Genomic DNA, 20,101 nt, shown 5'->3' on the forward strand with positions numbered 1-20,101 from the left:
CATTTATATATATGTAATGATACGATATTATTTTCCAGGCCCCCCTGGTCCACCTATTCCAAAAGTTACTGACTGGACAAAGTCATCTGTTGATCTGGAGTGGGCTCCACCATTAAAGGATGGTGGTTCTAAGATCACTGGTTACATAGTTGAATATAAAGAGGAAGGAAAGGAAGAATGGGAAAAGGTAGGTGAAATACTATTATAGGATCTAGGTTTCCTCTATCTTTAAACAATATTTGTTGCTAATGTATATTTGTACACATTCTCATTACACCAACTATATGGTATACATTATCATGTTTTCTTTGTACAATAATTATCTTCATAGTTTTAAAATATATGGCCAAATGTAAAAGTTAATATTTGCCACACTGTGGTGTCTAAGATACCTCAGTATTTTCCTAAACTCAGGTTCTCTAAACTACACAGGTATATTTATAGTTATCAATAAAGGAGCAGAAGGTTCATGTGAATGTGGATATTAGGTACAAAAGTAAAGGAGCCAATAGAAGGACAAATTCTTCCTAGTTATTTTGCAAACAATGCCTCCACATTTTTCTACTGCTTTTCAATGATACATTACTGAAAATCTCACTGGTGCATACAGAACAGAAGTTAATGTTTCCAAACCAGTAATTTGGCCATAAATATATGACACTTGTCCAGTTTGCCTACTTTTGCACCTCTTCACACATTTGATATAAGCCAAATGCTGCCCCAACCTGCACATAAAATCCATAAAAACAGGCTATGCACAAGAGATCCAGAAAGGAGCAAGAGAAAGGGATTTTTTCCCACCTTTCCTCCTTTCACCTGCAAACTGGCATTTTGGTGTACAGCAACCCTATGCAGCCATTTGTCATGGACTCTGTTGTAACTGCTATGGCTCCTATGAATCTGCATAATAGTAGATCTCCAAGTCACTCTCCTGCATTTCCATTTCCCTATATTCCTCTCACAATGTTCCCTTCAATCTGTATATCACTCATATGCACCGGGATGTCATGAATGACTTCTCTGTGAAATGCCCATTCCCTGTATTTGAATAGGGCTGGTGTCGCTGCATTTAGAGCCTGCTGTACTTGTGGATGTCGGACAGTTATACCATAATAGTTGTTTCATATACATGAGTGCCACCAATAGCCAATTCCTTTGTGGTGTTTGTGATTTTCTGATATTGACTGATGTTATAATCTTTTTCCAGGTAAAAGATAGAGAAATAAGAGGAACCAAGTTTGTTGTGACAGGATTAAAAGAAGGAAGTTTCTACAGATTTAGAGTTAGAGCAATAAATGCTGCTGGTATCGGAGAGCCCGGAGAAGTTACAGAAGTTATTGAAATGAAGGATAGAATTGGTATTTATAATTTTTATTTTAAACATTTTTACCAATCAAAGTGAACGAACAGAAAATATATTGAATCATTTTGTTTATTTCTTACAGTCCCCCCTGATCTTCACTTGGATGCTAGTGTCAGGGACAGAATTGTGGTTCATGCTGGGGGAGTGATCCGGATCATAGCTTATGTCTCAGGAAAGCCACCTCCAACAGTCACCTGGAGCAGGGATGAAAGAGCTTTACCAGAAGAAGCTAAAATTGAAGAAACAGCGATCAGCTCTTCTCTGGTTATTAAGAACTGCAAGAGAAGTCACCAAGGCCTCTACACTCTTTTTGCCAAAAATGCAGGTGGAGAACGGAAGAAGACTATTATTGTTGATGTGTTAGGTAAATCGGAAGTTCAGAATTTGCATACAATTTTGTTCTAAAAATATGATTTCATAAAGTCCAGTACATAAAACTAAATATATACTTTTTCTTTCCATCTTAGATGTACCAGGGCCAGTTGGCGTTCCATTCCTTACTGAGAACCTAACCAATGACTCTTGCAAACTGACATGGTTTTCTCCAGAGGATGATGGTGGTTCTCCTATCACCAACTATATTATTGAAAAGCGTGAAGCTGACCGTAAAGCTTGGACCCCAGTAACCTATACAGTCACGAGACAGAATGCTACTGTTCAAGGACTGATTGAAGGCAAGGCATACTTTTTCCGAATTGCACCTGAGAATATTATTGGCATGGGCCCATTCGTTGAGACAACAAAAGAGCTTGTCATCAGAGAACCAATAAGTAAGTACATTTTTGTTTTAGGAATGATTGAAATAGAAGAGAGATCGGCAAAAAAATGTATTCACCACATTGTTTATGTTTATTTACAGCTGTACCTGAGCGTCCAGAAGATCTGGAGGTAAAAGCAGTTACCAAGGATTCTGTTACATTGACTTGGAACCCACCTAAATATAATGGAGGTTCCGATATAACCATGTATGTCCTGGAAAGCCGTCTCATTGGAAAAGAGAAATTCCACAGAGTTACAAAGGAGAAAATGCTTGATCGGAAATACACTGTTGAAGGACTGAAAGAAGGTGACACTTATGAATATCGTGTGAGTGCTTGCAATATTGTGGGACAAGGAAAACCATCTTTCTGCACAAAACCAATCACATGCAAGGATGAAATTGGTATGGGTCTATTTTCTGTAATTCAGTTTGAAAACAAACAAGTACGCTTTGGGGTATATAATTTTATAATTAATATTGCTACTTACCTTTTTTTCTCAATGATATCTTTTAGCTCCTCCAACACTGGAACTTGATTGTAGAGACAAGCTAATTGTTCGGGTTGGTGAAGCTTTCAGCCTGACTGGACGTTACTCAGGGAAGCCTGTGCCAAAGGTGACTTGGTTAAAGGATGAAATTACAGTTAAAGAAGATAAGCGCACAAAGATTCAGACCACTCCAACAACCCTTTGCTTGGGGATATTAAAATCCATCCGAGAAGATTCAGGCAAATATTGTGTGATCATAGAGAACAGCTCCGGATCAAGAAAAGGCCTTTGTCAAGTCACTGTTGTTGGTAAGTGTAACTGAGCTATACTAATGTCGTGCTTTTAATAATAATTAGAACTGATCAAATAGAAGAAAGATTGAATATTAAACTGAGTGACCTATAGAATATTGTGAATTCACTCCTTTATTATTTATGATATGTTATTCATTGATTTTGAGTATTCAGTTAATTGCTAGTGTAAGTTTATTTACCATGAATAATTTGACACGCTCTAATAATAATATTTTGCACTATTTTAGCAAATTTCAATGCACGATGATAAAGCACTTTGTAAGCATTAATTAATTAAGCCCAATAAGTTAGGTATTAGTCTCCTTTTACAGATGGGTAAACTAAAGGAAAGTGTTTTGCTCAATATCACATAGTGAGAGAACAGCAGAGCCAAGAATAGAACATTGGTGTCCTGATTCCCAGCTCTTTGTTATAACCATTAGGCCACACCTTTCATTCCAAGTTATATTTACAGTAGAGTAATGACACTGTTCAATCTGTGTATTGTTGGGTTTATCTGTTTATTGTTTCTTTTAACAGATCGCCCTCAGCCTCCAGTAGGCCCAGTTATTTTTGATGAAGTTCATAAAGATCATATGATCGTCTCCTGGAAACCTCCACTAGATGATGGTGGCAGTGAAATTACAAATTATATTATTGAGAAGAAAGATGCACACAGGGATCTCTGGATGCCAGTAACATCTGCCAATCTCAAGACAACGTGCAAAATTCCTAAACTACTTGAGGGAAAAGAGTATGTTGTACGAATTTATGCTGAAAATCTTTATGGCATAAGTGATCCTCTAGTATCTGATGAAATGAAGGCCAAGGATCATTTCAGTATGTTATTTATTTGCTACTTTATTTTAATAATTTAACCATCAGAATGCTTGTTATACTATAAATTCATTTAAAAATATTATTTCTTCAGGTGTTCCTGCTGCGCCAGAGCAACCCATCATTAAAGATGTTACCAAAAATTCTGCCTTAGTAATTTGGAACAGACCACATGATGGAGGCAAGCCAATAACTACTTATATTTTGGAAAAGAAGGAAACAATGTCTAATCGATGGGCCAGAGTCACCAAAGATCCAATTTTCCCAGAAACTCAGTTCAGGGTACCTGATCTTCTTGAAGGCTGTGAATATGAATTCCGTGTATCAGCAGCAAATGAAATTGGTGTTGGTGATCCTAGCCCACCATCAAAGCCAGTCTTCGCTAAAGATCCAATTGGTAAAGTATTAAACAAAATCCATTCATATTCTGTGTGTTCCTGAAAATCTTGTTCAGATAGGTTTTAATGGTTTCTGAATTTTTTTAATAGTCAAACCAAGTCCACCTATTAACCCTGAAGCAGTGGATAAAACTAAAAACTCAGTTGATTTGTCTTGGCAACCACCACGTCATGATGGCAAAGGCAAGATCATTGGCTATCTTGTTGAGTATCAGAAAGTTGGAGATGAAGATTGGAAGAAGGCCAATCTTACAGCAGACTCCTGCCCTGAAACAAAATACAAGGTCACTGGTCTTACTGAGGGTTTGACCTATAAGTTCAGAGTCATGGCAGTCAATGCAGCAGGTAAATCAGAACCAGCTTATGTTCCTGATCCAATAGAAGTAAAGGACAGGCTTGGTAAGTGAAATAAACTCAGAAAAGTTTATGAATAAAAGATATTGTCAAAATGTGCTTATTTACTAAAACTGGAATCTTTCTCCCAGAACCTCCAGAGCTGATACTTGATGCTAATATGGCACGGGAGCAACATGTAAAAGCTGGAAATACACTAAGACTTAGTGCTGTAATTAAAGGAATTCCATTCCCAAAAGTGTCATGGAAGAAAGAAGGACAAGAGGTTTCACCCAAAGCAGATATTGAGGTGACAGGAGTTGGCAGTAAGCTGGAAATTCGTAACACTGTCCATGAAGATGGTGGAATCTACTCTTTGACTGTTGAGAATCCAGTTGGTTCAAAGACAGTTTCAGTAAAAGTCATTGTACTAGGTAATTATTTTTGGTCTTTGTTTATACTGCATGCTTTTTATTTTATTGATAATCAAAGAAACTGGATATGCAGAGAATAAATGAATAATTTCAGTGCAGAAATAATCAGTAATAAAGCAACATAATATAAGAGCTGTATGAGAAAAGGACTGTAAATGACAAGCAGTACTTTTAGTAAAAACTTCTTTCTATTGAAACGTGCTAAATTTTGTAAAATTTGTTTTGTTTATTAAATAAATATTCTGTACTTTTTAAAAAAATAGATAAACCTGGCCCACCTAGAAATCTGCAAGTAAGTGAAGTTAGAAAAGATTCTTGCTATCTCACTTGGAAGGAACCAGAGGACAATGGTGGTTCTGTCATTACCAACTATGTGGTGGAAAAGAAAGATGTAGCTGCTCCCCAGTGGGTACCCATCTCATCATCCTCCAAGAAACAGAGCCATCTGGCTAAACATCTTATGGAAGGCACTCAGTATCTCTTCCGTGTTGCTGCTGAGAATCAGTATGGGCGAGGTCCATATGTTGACTGTCTCAAACCAATCAAGGCTATGGACCCACTGCGTAAGTATTTTTCATTGATGAATTTTGTTTTGTTTTGAATCTTTTTTGAATTTTGATTAACTGATCTTGTTAGTACAAATACAATATAGAGTATGTGTGTTGGTGGGGAGTAGGTTGTTCACCCTATTAAACTTCTTGTTTTTTGCTTTTAAAAGATCCTCCAGGGCCACCAAAGAATCTGCACCATGTAGATGTTGACAAAACAGAAGTTTCCCTTGTTTGGAATAGGCCAGATCGTGATGGTGGTGCTGAAATCAATGGATATTTGGTGGAGTATCAAGAAGAAGATGCAGAGGAATGGATTAAGTTCAAGACTGTACCCATGCTAGAGTGTGTTGTTACTGGTCTACAGCAAGGAAAGACTTACAAATTCCGTGTGAAAGCACAGAATATCGTGGGTCTTAGTCTTCCAGATACAACTATACCAATAGAGTGTCAAGAAAAACTAGGTACCTTTTTAATTTGTATGATTTTTTTTCATTTCTTACTTTTAGTGTTCCCCATGAAAAAAATCATATTGTAATTTCTATATTTTTTCTAATTCCAGTACCTCCATATGTGGAACTAGATGTGAAGTTAATTGAAGGTCTTATTGTTAAAGCTGGTAGCACAGTCAGACTTCCTGCAATCATGAGAGGTGTACCTGTGCCCACTGCAAAATGGGTAACTGATGGAAATGAAATTAAAACAGAAGGCAACTACAAAATTGATACTGACAGTTATTCAACAGTACTTACCATTAAAGACTGTGTAAGAAAAGATACTGGAGAATATTTTCTCACAGTGTCTAATGCAGCTGGCAGCAAAACTGTTGGTCTTCATCTTACTGTTTTGGATGTTCCTGGTCCACCCACTGGTCCTATTAATATTCTTGAAGTCACACCAGAACACATGATTATTTCCTGGCGTCCTCCTAAAGATGATGGTGGAAGCCCTGTGCTGAACTACATTGTTGAGAAGCAAGAATCTAAGAAAGCATCTTGGGGAGTGGTCTGTTCAGGAATCAGTCAAACAAAACTTAAGGTTCCACGTCTACAGAAAGGTTGTGAATATATTTTCCGTGTCCGTGCAGAGAATAAGATAGGCATTGGTGCACCCCTCGATTCAACGCCAACAGTTGCTAAACATATGTTTGATCCACCATCCCCACCTGGTAAACCAGTGGTTTCAGATATTACAGAAAATGCTGCAACAGTGTCTTGGACCCTACCAAAATCTGATGGTGGAAGTCCAATAACTGGATACATTCTGGAACGTAGGGAAATATCTGGGAAATGGGTACGTGTCAACAAGACACCAGTGCTTCAAATGAAGTTCAGAGCCACTGGTCTCTTTGAGGGCAACACATATGAATTCCGAGTTTTTGCAGAAAACATGGTAGGCATAAGCCCACCATCCCCGGTTTCTGACCCAATAAAAGTTTCACGCCCTATCAGACCACCTGGACCTCCCATTAATCCAAAACTAAAAGACAAGACCCGAGAAACAGCTGATCTGGTGTGGACAAAGCCTCTCAAAGATGGTGGCAGCCCTATTTTGGGATATGTTGTGGAATGTCAGAAAACTGGAACTACTCAGTGGAATAGGATTAATAAAGATGAACTCATTCCACAGTGTGCCTTCAGGGTACCTGGGCTAATTGAAGGAAATGAATATAGATTCCGTATAAAAGCTGCTAACATCGTTGGAGAAGGAGAGCCCAGAGAACTGCCAGAAACTGTTCTTGTAAAGGATATTCTTTCTCCTCCAGAAATTGATCTAGATGTGACCTGTCGTGACTTAATCACTGTCAGAGTAGGCCAAACAATCCATATTACTGGTAGAGTAAAGGGAAGACCAGACCCTGACATAACATGGTCTAAGGATGGCAAAGTATTAGTCCAAGACAAGCGTGTTGAGATGGTTCATGAATTCCCTCGTATTGAACTGCAGGTAAAAGAAGCCACAAGAGACGATCATGGCAAATACATCATTTCAGCAAAGAACAGCAGTGGACATGCTCAAGCATTTGCACTTGTTAATGTACTTGACAGACCCGGACCATGCCAGAACTTGAAGATAAGCTATGTTACAAAAGATTCTTGTATGGTCACTTGGGAAAACCCAATAGATAACGGCGGGTCAGAAATTACAAATTACATAGTAGAGTATCGTCAGCCAAACCAGAAAGGATGGTCAATTGTCGCTTCTGATGTTACCAAACGATTAGTAAAGGCAAATCTCATGGAAAACCATGAATACTTCTTCAGAGTTTGTGCAGAGAACAAAATAGGACCAGGCCCTGTCATTGAGACCAAGACTCCTGTCCTTGCCATTAATCCTGTTGATAGGCCTGGTCCACCAGAAAACCTTCACATTGCAGAAACAGGGAAGACATTTGTGTATCTGAAATGGAGAAGACCAGATTATGATGGTGGAAGCCCCAATTTATCTTACCACGTTGAAAGAAAACTGAAGGATTCAGATGAATGGGAAAGGGTGCACAAGGGCAGTATTAAGGAAACACACTACATGGTTGATAAATGCATTGAAAATAAAATATATCAATTCAGAGTTCAGACCAAGAATGAGGGAGGTGAAAGTGACTGGGTGAATACCAGTGAAGTTGTTGTGAAGGAAGAACTGCAGAAACCAGTCCTTGATCTGAAGTTAAGTGGTGTGCTAACTGTAAAAGCAGGTGACTCTATTAGACTTGAGGCAGGACTTAAAGGCAAGCCCCAACCAGAAGTGGTATGGACAAAGGACAGAGATGCCACAGATTTAACCAAATCTCCAAGAGTCACAATTGAAACAACTTCTAATTCATCTAAATTTGTTCTCACAAAATCTAAGCGTAGTGATGGTGGTAAATATGTGATTACTGCAACTAATGCAGCTGGTAGTTTTGTAGCTTATGCTACCGTTAATGTTTTGGATAAACCTGGTCCTGTAAGAAATTTGAAGATCTCTGACATTTCAAGTGATAGGTGTACTGTCAACTGGGACCCACCTGAAGATGATGGTGGTTGTGAAATACAAAATTACATCTTAGAAAAATGTGAGAGCAAGCGTATGGTTTGGTCTACATACTCTGCTGCTGTTCTAACAATGCATGCAAATGTGACACGCCTCATAGAAGGCAATGAGTATATCTTCAGGGTTCGTGCAGAGAATAAGATTGGCACTGGCCCTCCAACAGAAACGAAACCAATTATTGCAAAAACAAAGTATGACAGACCTGGCCCTCCTGATCCCCCCGAAGTCACTAAAGTCAGTAAAAATGAGATGACTGTAGTCTGGAACCCACCAGAATATGATGGTGGTAAATCAATTACAGGATATATATTAGAGAAGAAAGAGAAACGAGCATTAAGATGGGTTCCTGTTACTAAGAGTGCAATCCCAGAGAGACGCAAGAAGGTTACAGATCTCATTCCAGGACATGAATACCAATTCCGTGTCAAGGCTGAAAATGAAGTTGGTCTTGGAGAACCAAGCTTGCCATCGAGACCGGTAGTGGCAAAAGACCCAATAGGTACTGTAGTGATATATTTTACTGTTATTAAAATAAAACATTAAATTAACAGGTTGCTTGGGGGCTCAGATGTATTATTATTCCTGCCTTTTATCGTGTCTTTCAGAACCTCCTGGTCCTCCAACTAATCTGAAGGTGGTTGACAGCACAAAGAGTTCCATCACTCTTGGCTGGGGAAAACCAGTCTATGATGGTGGTGCACCAATTATTGGATATGTTGTGGAAATGAGACCAAAAGGTGAAAGTGCAGCTCCTGATGTAGGATGGAAACGATGTAGTGTTGCTACACAAGTTATTCATACAGAATTTACAGTTACCAGCCTAGATGAGAAACAACTATATGAGTTCCGAGTTTGTGCCCAAAACCAGGTTGGCATTGGCCGACCAGCTGAATTGAAGGAAGCTGTGTCTCCTAAAGAAATACTTGGTGATTTTTTTCTCTCTTATCTATGAATTTATGCATTATTTATTTGCTATATTTAGATTTTATTTCACATTCTGAACTTTTTTTGTTGTTTTTCTTTAATGTTTGTTTCAGAACCTCCTGAGATTGATTTGGATGCAAGCCTAAGAAAATTAGTCACAGTCAGAGCAGGATGTCCCATTAGACTTTTTGGCATTGTTAGAGGGCGACCAGCACCTAAAGTCACCTGGAGGAGAGTGGGCATTGATAATGTGGTCAGAAAAGGACAGGTTGATCTGGTTGACACTATGGCCTTCCTTGTCATCCCCAATTCTACACGTGATGATTCAGGAAAATATTCTTTGACAGTTGTTAACCCAGCTGGAGAAAAGGCCGTATTTGTGAATGTCAGAGTCCTTGGTAAGTCACCATAAACAATTTGTAAACACATCAATTTTATAATTCTTTATTTATTACAGGGATTTTTATGACTCTTATCACAATATCATTTGAGTATCCCTGTACATGGCTAATATCAATTCCCCATGTATAGGAAGTCATTACCAAACTTTCGTTGTAAATGGACTGATATATGAATTAATGTTTCTTTATAGATACTCCTGGACCTGTGGCCGAGTTCAGTGTGTCAGATGTCACAAAAATGTCATGTCAGCTTTCATGGGTACCTCCTGAGAATGATGGTGGTAGTCCAGTGACTCACTACATCCTGGAGAAACGTGAGGCTGACAGAAAGACCTGGTCAACAGTCATTGCAGATGTAAAGAAAACTAGTTTCAAAGTAGCTAATCTTGTACCTGGAAATGAATACTTCTTTAGAGTAACTGCTGTCAATGAATATGGTCCAGGTGTTCCAACAGAAGCACCAAAACCAATCTTGGCATCAGATCCACTGAGTAAGTATTTCTTAATGTCCATCTTTTATTCCTCCATCTTTATTTGCTTTAATCTCCAGTAAGCTTCTTATTTTTCATGAATGTGGACGTGTCTAAATACTGTATGGCTGCTAACCACTCAGTGACAGTGGAATAAATATTCCTATGCAGATATGTTTGCTTAATAAAAAATTAAAAACCCTGAATATTTATCGTAACTCTCTCTCAATTTAATCACTCTGGTAGTTTCTAATGTGACATGTTTTTCAAATCAAATTAATTTCTCTGTTAAATAAAATCCTTTTTGAATTAATGTAGAAACCAGTCAGAATTCTTAGTAATTCTACCAAAGTATGCCCAGTTAATGTGGTTATCTTTTAATACATCTGCTTTGTTTTTTCTTAAGGTGAACCTGATCCACCAAGAAAACTTGAAGTTACTGAAATTACAAAGAACAGTGCAACTTTAGGCTGGTTGCCACCACTGCGTGATGGAGGCTCTAAAATTGATGGATATATTATTAGCTACAGAGAACAAGAACAACCTGAGGATCGCTGGACACAATATTCCGTTGTCAAAGATCTGAACATTGTTGTAGTTGGCCTGAAAGAAGGAAAGAAATACCAATTTAGAGTGGCAGCTAGAAATGCTGTAGGAGTAAGTTTGCCAAGAGAAACTGAAGGAATATTTGAAATTAAAGAACAACTCAGTAAGTATCTAATTATTACTATATGTCCTCTTTAAAATCTATTTTAATAATGAAATGAACAAGGTTTTTGGTTGATGGAGTCCTAGGAAGTCAGTTTTTAAATTATCTCTTCTGCACTTCTGTAGATCACACTTTAAGTCACCAGTCTCCTGCATCCCAGGAAGTCTAACCTGTTTTTAAAAACAAGTTACACAAACATCTGTTGGGGTGGACTAGGAATACTTGGTCCTGCCTCAGCGTGGAGGGGTAGACTAAGTGTTCTCATGAGTCCATTCCAGCTCTACATTTCTGTGGTTTGAAGATGACATCAGAAAAGCAGTGTCCTCAACCCCCTGGCAGAGAGTGTGTGTCATGTCACTTCACAGTAACCCTTCTTGATGATTAAGTGCCATCCAGTTACCCTTGGCTAAAAGGATGATAATGTTTTTTAAGTGCTGCTAGTATCTTAGGCACTGTTCAAATAGATGAGAAGACAATCTGAACACAGAAACATTCACTTACAATCTAAATCAGAACATAAAGATAGAAGTCAGAGTTACACTGACAGCTGTGGACCATCTGGTTTCAAGGGTGTTTACATAATTCAAACCTGCGGTTCAAACTATTAAAACATCCCCACTGAATTGAGACTAAGGATACTACCTATAAAATCCTCAGGGCTCCAGCAGAGATGCAGAGGACACTTGCATGACAAATAAAATAATTTCTCACAGGAGTTACAAATATTTGTGCTTGTTCGTTTGTCCTTTTTAGTGCCACCTAAGATCCTGATGCCAGATCATGTTAATATTAAAGCTGGGCAGAAACTCAGAATTGAAGCATATGTCTATGGGAAACCTCAGCCAATCTGTAAATGGATGAAAGGAGAACAAGATGTATTTACATCCAGTCGTCTGGCTGTGCATAAAGCAGAAAACTCTTCTGTTCTCATAATTAAGGATGTGACTAGGAAAGACAGTGATTACTACACTCTTGCAGCAGAAAACAGCTCGGGTATTGCCACTCAGAGAATCAGAGTGGTAGTCATGGGTAACTTTCATTTTCAACCATAACTTTCTACACAGCTAGATTTAAGATAGTTCGCGCTCTACTATTTTCTTAAATTTTTCTCCCTACATCTTTTTGCAGATGCCCCAGGTCCACCACAGCCTCCATTTGACATTTCTGATATAGATGCTGATGCTTGCACACTTGCATGGCATATGCCTCTCGAAGATGGTGGCAGTAACATTACAAACTATGTGGTTGAAAAGTGTGATGTAAGCCGGGGAGACTGGATAACAGCTGTAGCTTCTGTTACAAAGACAAGCTGCAGAGTTGGAAAACTGACCCCTGGACAAGAGTATATGTTCCGTGTTCGTGCTGAAAATCGTTTTGGCATTTCTGAGCCACTCACATCTGACAAGATGGTTGCAAGGTTCCCATTTGGTATGTCAGTTTTAAATTATGGCATTTCTCTGATTTTAATTCTTCTAACAGTAGAAGAACAGATAATGTTATCTGTTTTGTTTTTCCACAGATGTTCCAAGTGAACCAAAAAATGCGCGTGTTACTAAGGTCAACAAGGACTGTATTTTTGTGGCTTGGGACAAACCAGACAGTGATGGAGGCAGTCCAATTACTGGTTACCTCATAGAGCGTAAAGAAAGAAATAGTCTGCTGTGGGTGAAGGCTAACGATACACTTGTGCGTTCTACAGAGTATCCTTGTGCAGGTCTAATTGAAGGTCTCGAGTATATTTTCAGAATTTATGCCCTGAACAAAGCTGGAGCAAGCAAACCTAGCAAGCCAACTGATTTTGTTACAGCAAGAGCCCCAGTTGGTAAGCAAAACATTTAAATGATTTGTAACATGTCATTAATATTTTTGGTCAATTTATGTTATTTACTTTTACTTACTTCTAGTAGTAATACATTTACTTAATACTTAATATTTGTAACTTTATAATTGTCACTTTTCCTATTTCTTTAGATGTTTTATATGTAATGAATACACTGTATCTATATATTGTGCGATCTAGCATTTTTGTGGGTTTTTTAGAGAGATGCGCTAAGAGTACCATCCACCACTGTAAAAGATTTTTCTAGAATGTACAAATGTTTTGATGAAGGCAAACTTATGATGGTCTTGTTTGTTTTTAGATCCTCCTGGTAAACCTGAAGTTATTGATGTCACTAAGAGTACTGTGTCACTTATATGGACAAGACCAAAGCATGATGGTGGAAGCAAAATTATTGGCTACTTTGTTGAAGCTTGCAAACTGCCTGGTGATAAGTGGGTACGATGCAATTCTACTCCGCATCAAATTCCTCAAGAAGAATACACTGCTACTGGTTTGGAAGAAAATGCTCAATATCAATTTAGAGCAATTGCCAAGACAGCAATTAACATTAGCTGGCCTTCTGAACCTTCTGACCCAGTGACCGTTCAGGCAGAAAATGGTAAGATTGTATACTTGAGAAGTATTTGCAAACTCTGATAACATTAAATCATGCTTTTGTACCTGGTATTTATATAATATGTTTAATTCTTTTAGGTTGGTTAGCTCTCTTCTTTTTGTTTCTTTTCAGTTCCTCCCAGAATAGAGCTAGATGTATCTATGAAATCACTGCTTACAGTAAAAGCTGGAACTAATGTTTATCTTGAAGCTAATGTGTATGGCAAACCTATGCCAACAATTACGTGGAAGAAAGAAGGAGATGTTTTAAAACCAGCTGAAGGCATTAAGATCACCACTAAGAGAAACCTGTCCACTGTGGAGTTGTTCAGCGTTAACAGGAAGCAGACAGGAGACTATACTATTACTGCTGAAAATGCAAGTGGTTCCAGATCAGCAACCATTAAGCTTAAAGTACTTGGTAGGTTAAAGATAATTTATTAGTCCATATTTGTAACTTGGATAATATAGCAAAAGCTAGAGATATAACTATTAATCATATTTTTTTTCAGATAAGCCTGGTCCTCCAGCCTCAGTTAAAATCACCAATATGTGTGCAGATCGTGCAATGCTTTCTTGGGAGCCTCCTCTTGAAGATGGAGGTTCAGAAATTACTAACTATATTGTTGACAAACGTGAAACAAGCAGACCAAATTGGGCCCAAGTCACTGCCAATGTACCAATTACGAGTTGCAGTGTAGAAAAACTGATAGAAGGACATGAATATCAGTTCCGCATTTGTGCTGAAAACAAATACGGTGTGGGAGATCCCATCTTCACTGAACCAACAGTTGCTAAAAATCCATACGGTAAGCTTGTTGTTCAGCATGGTTTTGTGATTGTTTTTATGCACATTTAAGAATATGAAAATAATTTTCAATAAATCTTTATAGATGTACCAGGGCCTTGTGATCCACCTGTAATTAGTAATATAACAAAGGATTTTATGACTGTTAGCTGGAAGCCACCAGCTGATGATGGTGGGTCCCCTGTGACTGGATATATACTTGAAAAACGTGAAACTAAGACTGTTAACTGGACAAAGGTAAACAGGAAGCCTGTCATAGAAAGAACCGTAAAGGCCACTGGACTCCAAGAAGGAATGGAATATGAGTACAGAGTGACAGCACTGAATAAGGCTGGACCAGGCAAACCTAGTGGACCATCTAAGGCAGCATATGCTCATGATCCTCAGTGTAAGTTAAAAGCATTTATTTTGATTTTCTTCTGAAATGTCCACATGCTTTTGCTCAGTATCATTATTTAATATATTCTATGTAACTTCCTATTGTTTTCATTCTCAGATCCGCCTGGCCCTCCAGCCTTCCCAAAAGTGGTTGACACAACCCGTAATTCTATAAGCCTGTCTTGGAGCAAACCAGCATATGATGGCGGAAGCCCCATTATTGGTTATCTAGTTGAAGTAAAAAGAGCTGACACAGATAACTGGGTCAGATGCAATCTGCCAAAAAACCTACAGGATACCCATTATGTGGTAACTGGACTGTCAGAAAATACAGAATATCAGTTCCGTATTTATGCTGTCAATAAGATTGGATACAGTGACCCAAGTGATGTACCTGACAAACACCTTGCCAAAGACATTTTAAGTAAGTATTCTGGAAAACAAATGAACTCGCTGCTTTCAGTGAAGATTTATGAGGTAGATTTAGAAGCTTAAAGGAGGGTCTTGTCACAGCTTGTAGCAGGAGAACACAGGAGGGTCTGGTACCTGGGAGCCTGAGAGAGCTTGTTTTACAGAGTGTGGGAGAACTGGCAACTGAAGAGGAATGAGATTGGGGTCATTTTTAGGGCGGATAGTGCCTGCTCTTCCTGTCTCCTCAGCAGTAATTCTCCCACCTTCTTGGGTGTTCAAGATTTTTCCCTTTTCCTCCCAGCCCTCATTCAGACTATCCAGATCTCTCTCTCCTCTTCCTCAGGCCTTCAGTCTCTCTTCTACCTTTCAAGCCCAGCTGCCTATACTAAGCCCTTGTGATTTTCTGGGGCATCCTGCCTGGTTTAATTGTATGGGGCTCTTGTCCCCAGTTGACATTCAGGTTACTTCATCATACGCAACTAACTGGAGCAAAAGTGTAGCACCACTCAGTAATAGTTACACTTGTGCACGATAAAAAAGTACAGGACAGGCAGATAAGTTACAAATTCCTTTTAAGATAAGGAGGAAGAGGGACTCATTCATATGATGGGTGTGGGGGGAAAAGAGATGTAGTTGATGAGAGGAGGAGGAAGCACTGTGGAAGAAGTTCAACCTATCAATTTTCTTGAAACTAGGTCAAAACCACAGTTTAAATAACACCAGCTGAGACACAGGCACAAGCCTTCCTATCCAGTACAATGCCAGTAAACTGGGACTTTCGCTTACAGCAATTTTAATGCTACATTCAAATACTGAATTTCTAATGTATACATATTTTATTACCAATACAGTTCCACCTGAGGGAGATCTCGATGCAGAACTGAGGAAAGTACTTGTATTACGTGCTGGAGTCACAATGAGGATTTATGTGCCAGTAAGAGGACGTCCACCTCCAAAGATTAGTTGGTCTAAAGTGAATGCCAACATAAGAGACAGGAAAGGGCTAGATATCAAGTCAACTGATTTTGACACTTTCTTACGCTGTGAAAATGTAAACAAATATGATGCTGGAAAATATGTCTTGACGCTGGAGAACAGCAGTGGTAAAAAATCATACACCATGGTTGTGAAAGTACTTGGTAAGTGCCAGAATTATTACTAATCTTAAGTATTAGTTATTTTTAAAATTAATGTAATACCAGTTAATATTTTCTGTATTTTCATGATTAAATCAAATATTTATTTTGCATTCATATAGATACTCCTGGACCTCCTATTAATCTGATTGTAAAAGAAGCATCCAAGGATTCTGCCTTTATTTCCTGGGAGCCTCCTCTAATTGATGGTGGCAGTCCAGTCACAAACTATATTGTTGAAAAACGGGATGCGGAGAGAAAATCATGGTCCACAGTTTCAACTGAATGCCCAAAGACAAGTTTCAGGATAACTAATTTAGAGGAAGGGAAATCATACTTTTTCAGGGTGCTCGCTGAAAATGAATACGGCATTGGTGACCCCTGTGAAACTCGGGATGCTATTAAAGCTTCTGGTGAGAAAACTGAATATTGTTTTCCTACTTTACTTTTAAAATGACCTTGTTTTTAATTTGTAATTGCGACTTACCAATATTTTTATTCCTTCTAGAAACACCCGGCCCAGTTGTTGACCTAAAAGCTTTGGCTGTAACAAAGTCATCCTGCAATCTAGCCTGGAAAAAGCCTATCAGTGATGGTGGAAGCCGTATCATTGCATATACTGTTGAGATTATGACTGATGATGATTCATGGCAAGAAGTTATGAGGTCAAAGAACCTCCAGTTTTCAACTAAAGATTTGACGGAAGGGAAGGAGTATACTTTCAGAGTAAGAGCACAGAATGATGCTGGATATGGAACTCCAAGTGAGATTACAGTTGTGGCAAGAGATGATGTTGGTAAGTATTTCTCCAAACTCATTAATACTCTCTTTCATTTATCCAAATTATATGTTGCTTTATACATAGTGTCCATTATGCAAGGATACATATCAGTTTAGTTTAGAACTGAATTAATATTTTAAAACAAAGGTTTTTATGCTCAAATGAATAATTGATACCTTTTTATTTTGCAGTGGCACCTGATCTTGATTTAAGGGCTCTACCTGATTTGTGCTACTTAGCCAAAGAAGGTAGTAGTTTCCGTCTTAAAATCCCAATTAAAGGAAAACCTGCCCCAACTGTCACATGGAAAAAAGGTGAAGACCAAGTACTCACTGAGACTGGAAGAGTTGCCTTTGAGTCTACAGCAGTTAACACCACTCTTTTGGTACGTGACTGCCAGAAAGATGATGCTGGAAAATACACAATCACTCTGAAGAACAGTGCTGGCAGTAAGGAAGGCACTATTTCCATAAAAGTTGTTGGCAAACCTGGCATCCCAACAGGACCTGTGAAATTTGAAGAAGTCACAGCTGATGCTATAACCTTAAAATGGGGACCTCCAAAAGACGATGGTGGTTCAGAAATCACAAATTATATCATAGAAAAGAGAGATAATATAAACAATAAATGGGTGACATGTGCTTCTGCTGTCCAGAAAACTACATTTAGAGTTTCAAGACTTCATGAGGGAAATGAATATACTTTCAGGATCAGTGCTGAAAATAAATATGGAGTAGGAGAAGGCCTTAAATCTGACCCTGTGGTCGCAAGACATCCATTTGGTAATCATAAATAATAATCTTTTTCATTAAAAATGTTGTAATCTTGGTATTTCCTTTTAATGCGAATTTATTTTTAACATATTTTCTAGATGTGCCAGATGCTCCTCCACCGCCCAAAATTGTTGATGTTAGGCATGATTCTGCATCTCTAACTTGGACTGACCCAAAGAAAACTGGTGGCTCACCAATCACAGGTATTTGCCTTAAAACCTTCTCACCATTTTTCCCTCTAGCTCTTCTTTCTTCTTAATGAAAAGTATAATAAAACTATTATTTTTTGTTTTAATGTATCCTTTATTTAAGTATCTTTAAAATTATACTTCTTTTTCATTAATTATTATTAATAATTAATATATATTATTAATAATTAATATATATTCTGTTTTTAAAATAATAATAAAAAATTTAAAATTCAAAGTTAGGAAAAAAGAGGAATTGTGACATTTTAGCTGTTTCATGCACATATGGCCAAATCTTGTAAGGAAGGGACAATAGGTGCACTATATAAATTAATATTTGCAAGCATACATTAGTATTTGTATTCACAAAATCATGTAACTGCATATATCTGTAATTTACATTCATATCTATTCCTTAGTCTCATACAGATACAGCAGTAGTATGCTGGGCAGTTAACTGTGCAAATGAAAATTTTTATAATGTCAACTGCTATTTTACTATTCATCTTTGCAGGTTATCACCTTGAATTTAAAGAAAGAAATAGCCTTCTGTGGAAGAGAGCTAACAAGACTCCATTAAGGATGAAAGACTTCAGAGTAACAGGGTTAACTGAAGGTCTGGAATATGAATTCAGAGTGATGGCAATCAACCTGGCAGGAGTTGGTAAACCAAGCCTGCCATCTGAACCAATCGTGGCACTTGATCCCATTGGTAAGTCATCAGAAGAAAAAAGAGAAAATTCTGTGGGTTGAAAAATATTGGCATTTGTTTTACTATTGTTTTATTTTAATTTTTTTAAAGATCCTCCTGGGAAACCTGAAGTTATCAATATAACTAGGAACTCAGTAACTCTCATTTGGACAGAACCGAAATATGATGGTGGACATAAGTTAATTGGCTACATAGTTGAAAAACGTGACTTGCCTTCAAAATCTTGGACAAAAGCTAATCATGTGAATGTTCCAGACTGTGCATTTACTGTAACTGACCTTGTTGAAGGTGGGAAGTATGAGTTCAGAATTAGAGCAAAGAACACTGCTGGTGCTATCAGTCCACCATCAGAACCTACAGGAACCATAATATGCAAGGATGAGTATGGTGCGTAGACTGTATCAAAAATATAGGGGAGGTGGTTGATTTGTGAAATTATTGTTTAAAACACACTCTCTTGCTCTCTTTTCTGACAAACATGTGCTTTTCTTTTACAGAGGCACCAACTATTGTTATTGATCCTACATTGAAAGAAGGCTTGATCGTTAAAGCAGGAGATACCATTACAATGTCTGCTATTAGCATCCATGGCAAACCACTTCCAACTTCAGCATGGTCCAAAGCAGGAAAAGACTTTAAGCCTTCAGATATTGTACACATTGAAACAACTCCAACTTCCTCCACACTTAATGTCAAATATGCAGCCAGGAAAGATTCCGGTGAATACACAATCACTGCAAGCAATCCTTTTGGAACTAAACAGGAGCATGTGCATGTGAAAGTTTTAGATGTACCTGGACCTCCTGGGCCTATTGAGGTCAGCAACGTCTCAGCTGAAAAAGCTACTCTTACATGGTCTCCTCCTGCAGAAGATGGTGGATCACCCATCAAATCTTATGTACTAGAAAAGAGAGAAACTAGCCGACTCCTATGGACTTTAATTGCTGAAAATATTGAAACTTGCAGGCATGTTGTTAGCAAGCTCATTCAAGGAAATGAATACATCTTCCGTGTCTCAGCTGTGAACCAGTATGGCAAGGGTGAACCAGTACAGTCAGAACCAGTTAAAATGGTGGATAGATTTGGTAAGTAGAAAAGGTTAACACTTTAACCAAGTGTTCATTAGAGTATTTAAAGGCTCATATATGTTTCAAAAACTCTGTATTTTTTTCCTATTAGGTCCCCCAGGTCCTCCTGGAAAACCAGAAGTAACAAATGTGACTAAAAATAGTGCAACTGTTACCTGGAAAAGGCCAATTGATGATGGTGGTAGTGAGATCACAGGCTACTATGTGGAAAGGAAAGAAAAGAAAGGTTTGAGATGGGTCAGAGTAACGAAAAAACCGGTTTCAGACCTTAGATGCAAAGTGACTGGACTCCTAGAAGGAAATGAATATGAATTCCGCGTCAGTGCAGAAAATAGAGCAGGGGTTGGACCACCAAGTGATGCTTCAAACTCAGTACTAATTAAAGACGCTGCATGTTAGTA

At 38.2% G+C, this 20,101-nt stretch overlaps 1 protein-coding gene across 1 annotated transcript in view; it reads left to right on the forward strand.

The window, feature by feature from the left end:
• Positions 1–20,101, forward strand: part of TTN (titin) — a 321,905-nt gene that overhangs the window by 252,086 nt on the left and 49,718 nt on the right. Inside the window, exons 256-289 of the mRNA XM_075069826.1 lie at positions 39–187; positions 1,208–1,358; positions 1,446–1,727; positions 1,831–2,133; positions 2,223–2,525; positions 2,638–2,919; positions 3,445–3,744; positions 3,836–4,138; positions 4,230–4,538; positions 4,625–4,906; positions 5,170–5,469; positions 5,625–5,918; positions 6,017–8,983; positions 9,090–9,410; positions 9,522–9,806; positions 10,001–10,300; positions 10,686–10,988; positions 11,742–12,017; positions 12,117–12,416; positions 12,508–12,810; positions 13,130–13,429; positions 13,559–13,846; positions 13,938–14,234; positions 14,319–14,621; positions 14,730–15,035; positions 15,874–16,161; positions 16,281–16,571; positions 16,667–16,954; positions 17,131–17,721; positions 17,811–17,915; positions 18,415–18,612; positions 18,703–18,999; positions 19,110–19,697; positions 19,792–20,094. Coding sequence (XP_074925927.1) covers positions 39–187; positions 1,208–1,358; positions 1,446–1,727; positions 1,831–2,133; positions 2,223–2,525; positions 2,638–2,919; positions 3,445–3,744; positions 3,836–4,138; positions 4,230–4,538; positions 4,625–4,906; positions 5,170–5,469; positions 5,625–5,918; positions 6,017–8,983; positions 9,090–9,410; positions 9,522–9,806; positions 10,001–10,300; positions 10,686–10,988; positions 11,742–12,017; positions 12,117–12,416; positions 12,508–12,810; positions 13,130–13,429; positions 13,559–13,846; positions 13,938–14,234; positions 14,319–14,621; positions 14,730–15,035; positions 15,874–16,161; positions 16,281–16,571; positions 16,667–16,954; positions 17,131–17,721; positions 17,811–17,915; positions 18,415–18,612; positions 18,703–18,999; positions 19,110–19,697; positions 19,792–20,094 — 12,756 coding nt within the window. The remainder of the gene's footprint in view (positions 1–38; positions 188–1,207; positions 1,359–1,445; positions 1,728–1,830; positions 2,134–2,222; positions 2,526–2,637; positions 2,920–3,444; positions 3,745–3,835; positions 4,139–4,229; positions 4,539–4,624; positions 4,907–5,169; positions 5,470–5,624; positions 5,919–6,016; positions 8,984–9,089; positions 9,411–9,521; positions 9,807–10,000; positions 10,301–10,685; positions 10,989–11,741; positions 12,018–12,116; positions 12,417–12,507; positions 12,811–13,129; positions 13,430–13,558; positions 13,847–13,937; positions 14,235–14,318; positions 14,622–14,729; positions 15,036–15,873; positions 16,162–16,280; positions 16,572–16,666; positions 16,955–17,130; positions 17,722–17,810; positions 17,916–18,414; positions 18,613–18,702; positions 19,000–19,109; positions 19,698–19,791; positions 20,095–20,101) is intronic.

Source organism: Chelonoidis abingdonii, chromosome 10 (genome assembly GCF_003597395.2).
Source record: "Chelonoidis abingdonii isolate Lonesome George chromosome 10, CheloAbing_2.0, whole genome shotgun sequence".
Classification (NCBI taxonomy): Eukaryota; Metazoa; Chordata; order Testudines; family Testudinidae; genus Chelonoidis; species Chelonoidis abingdonii.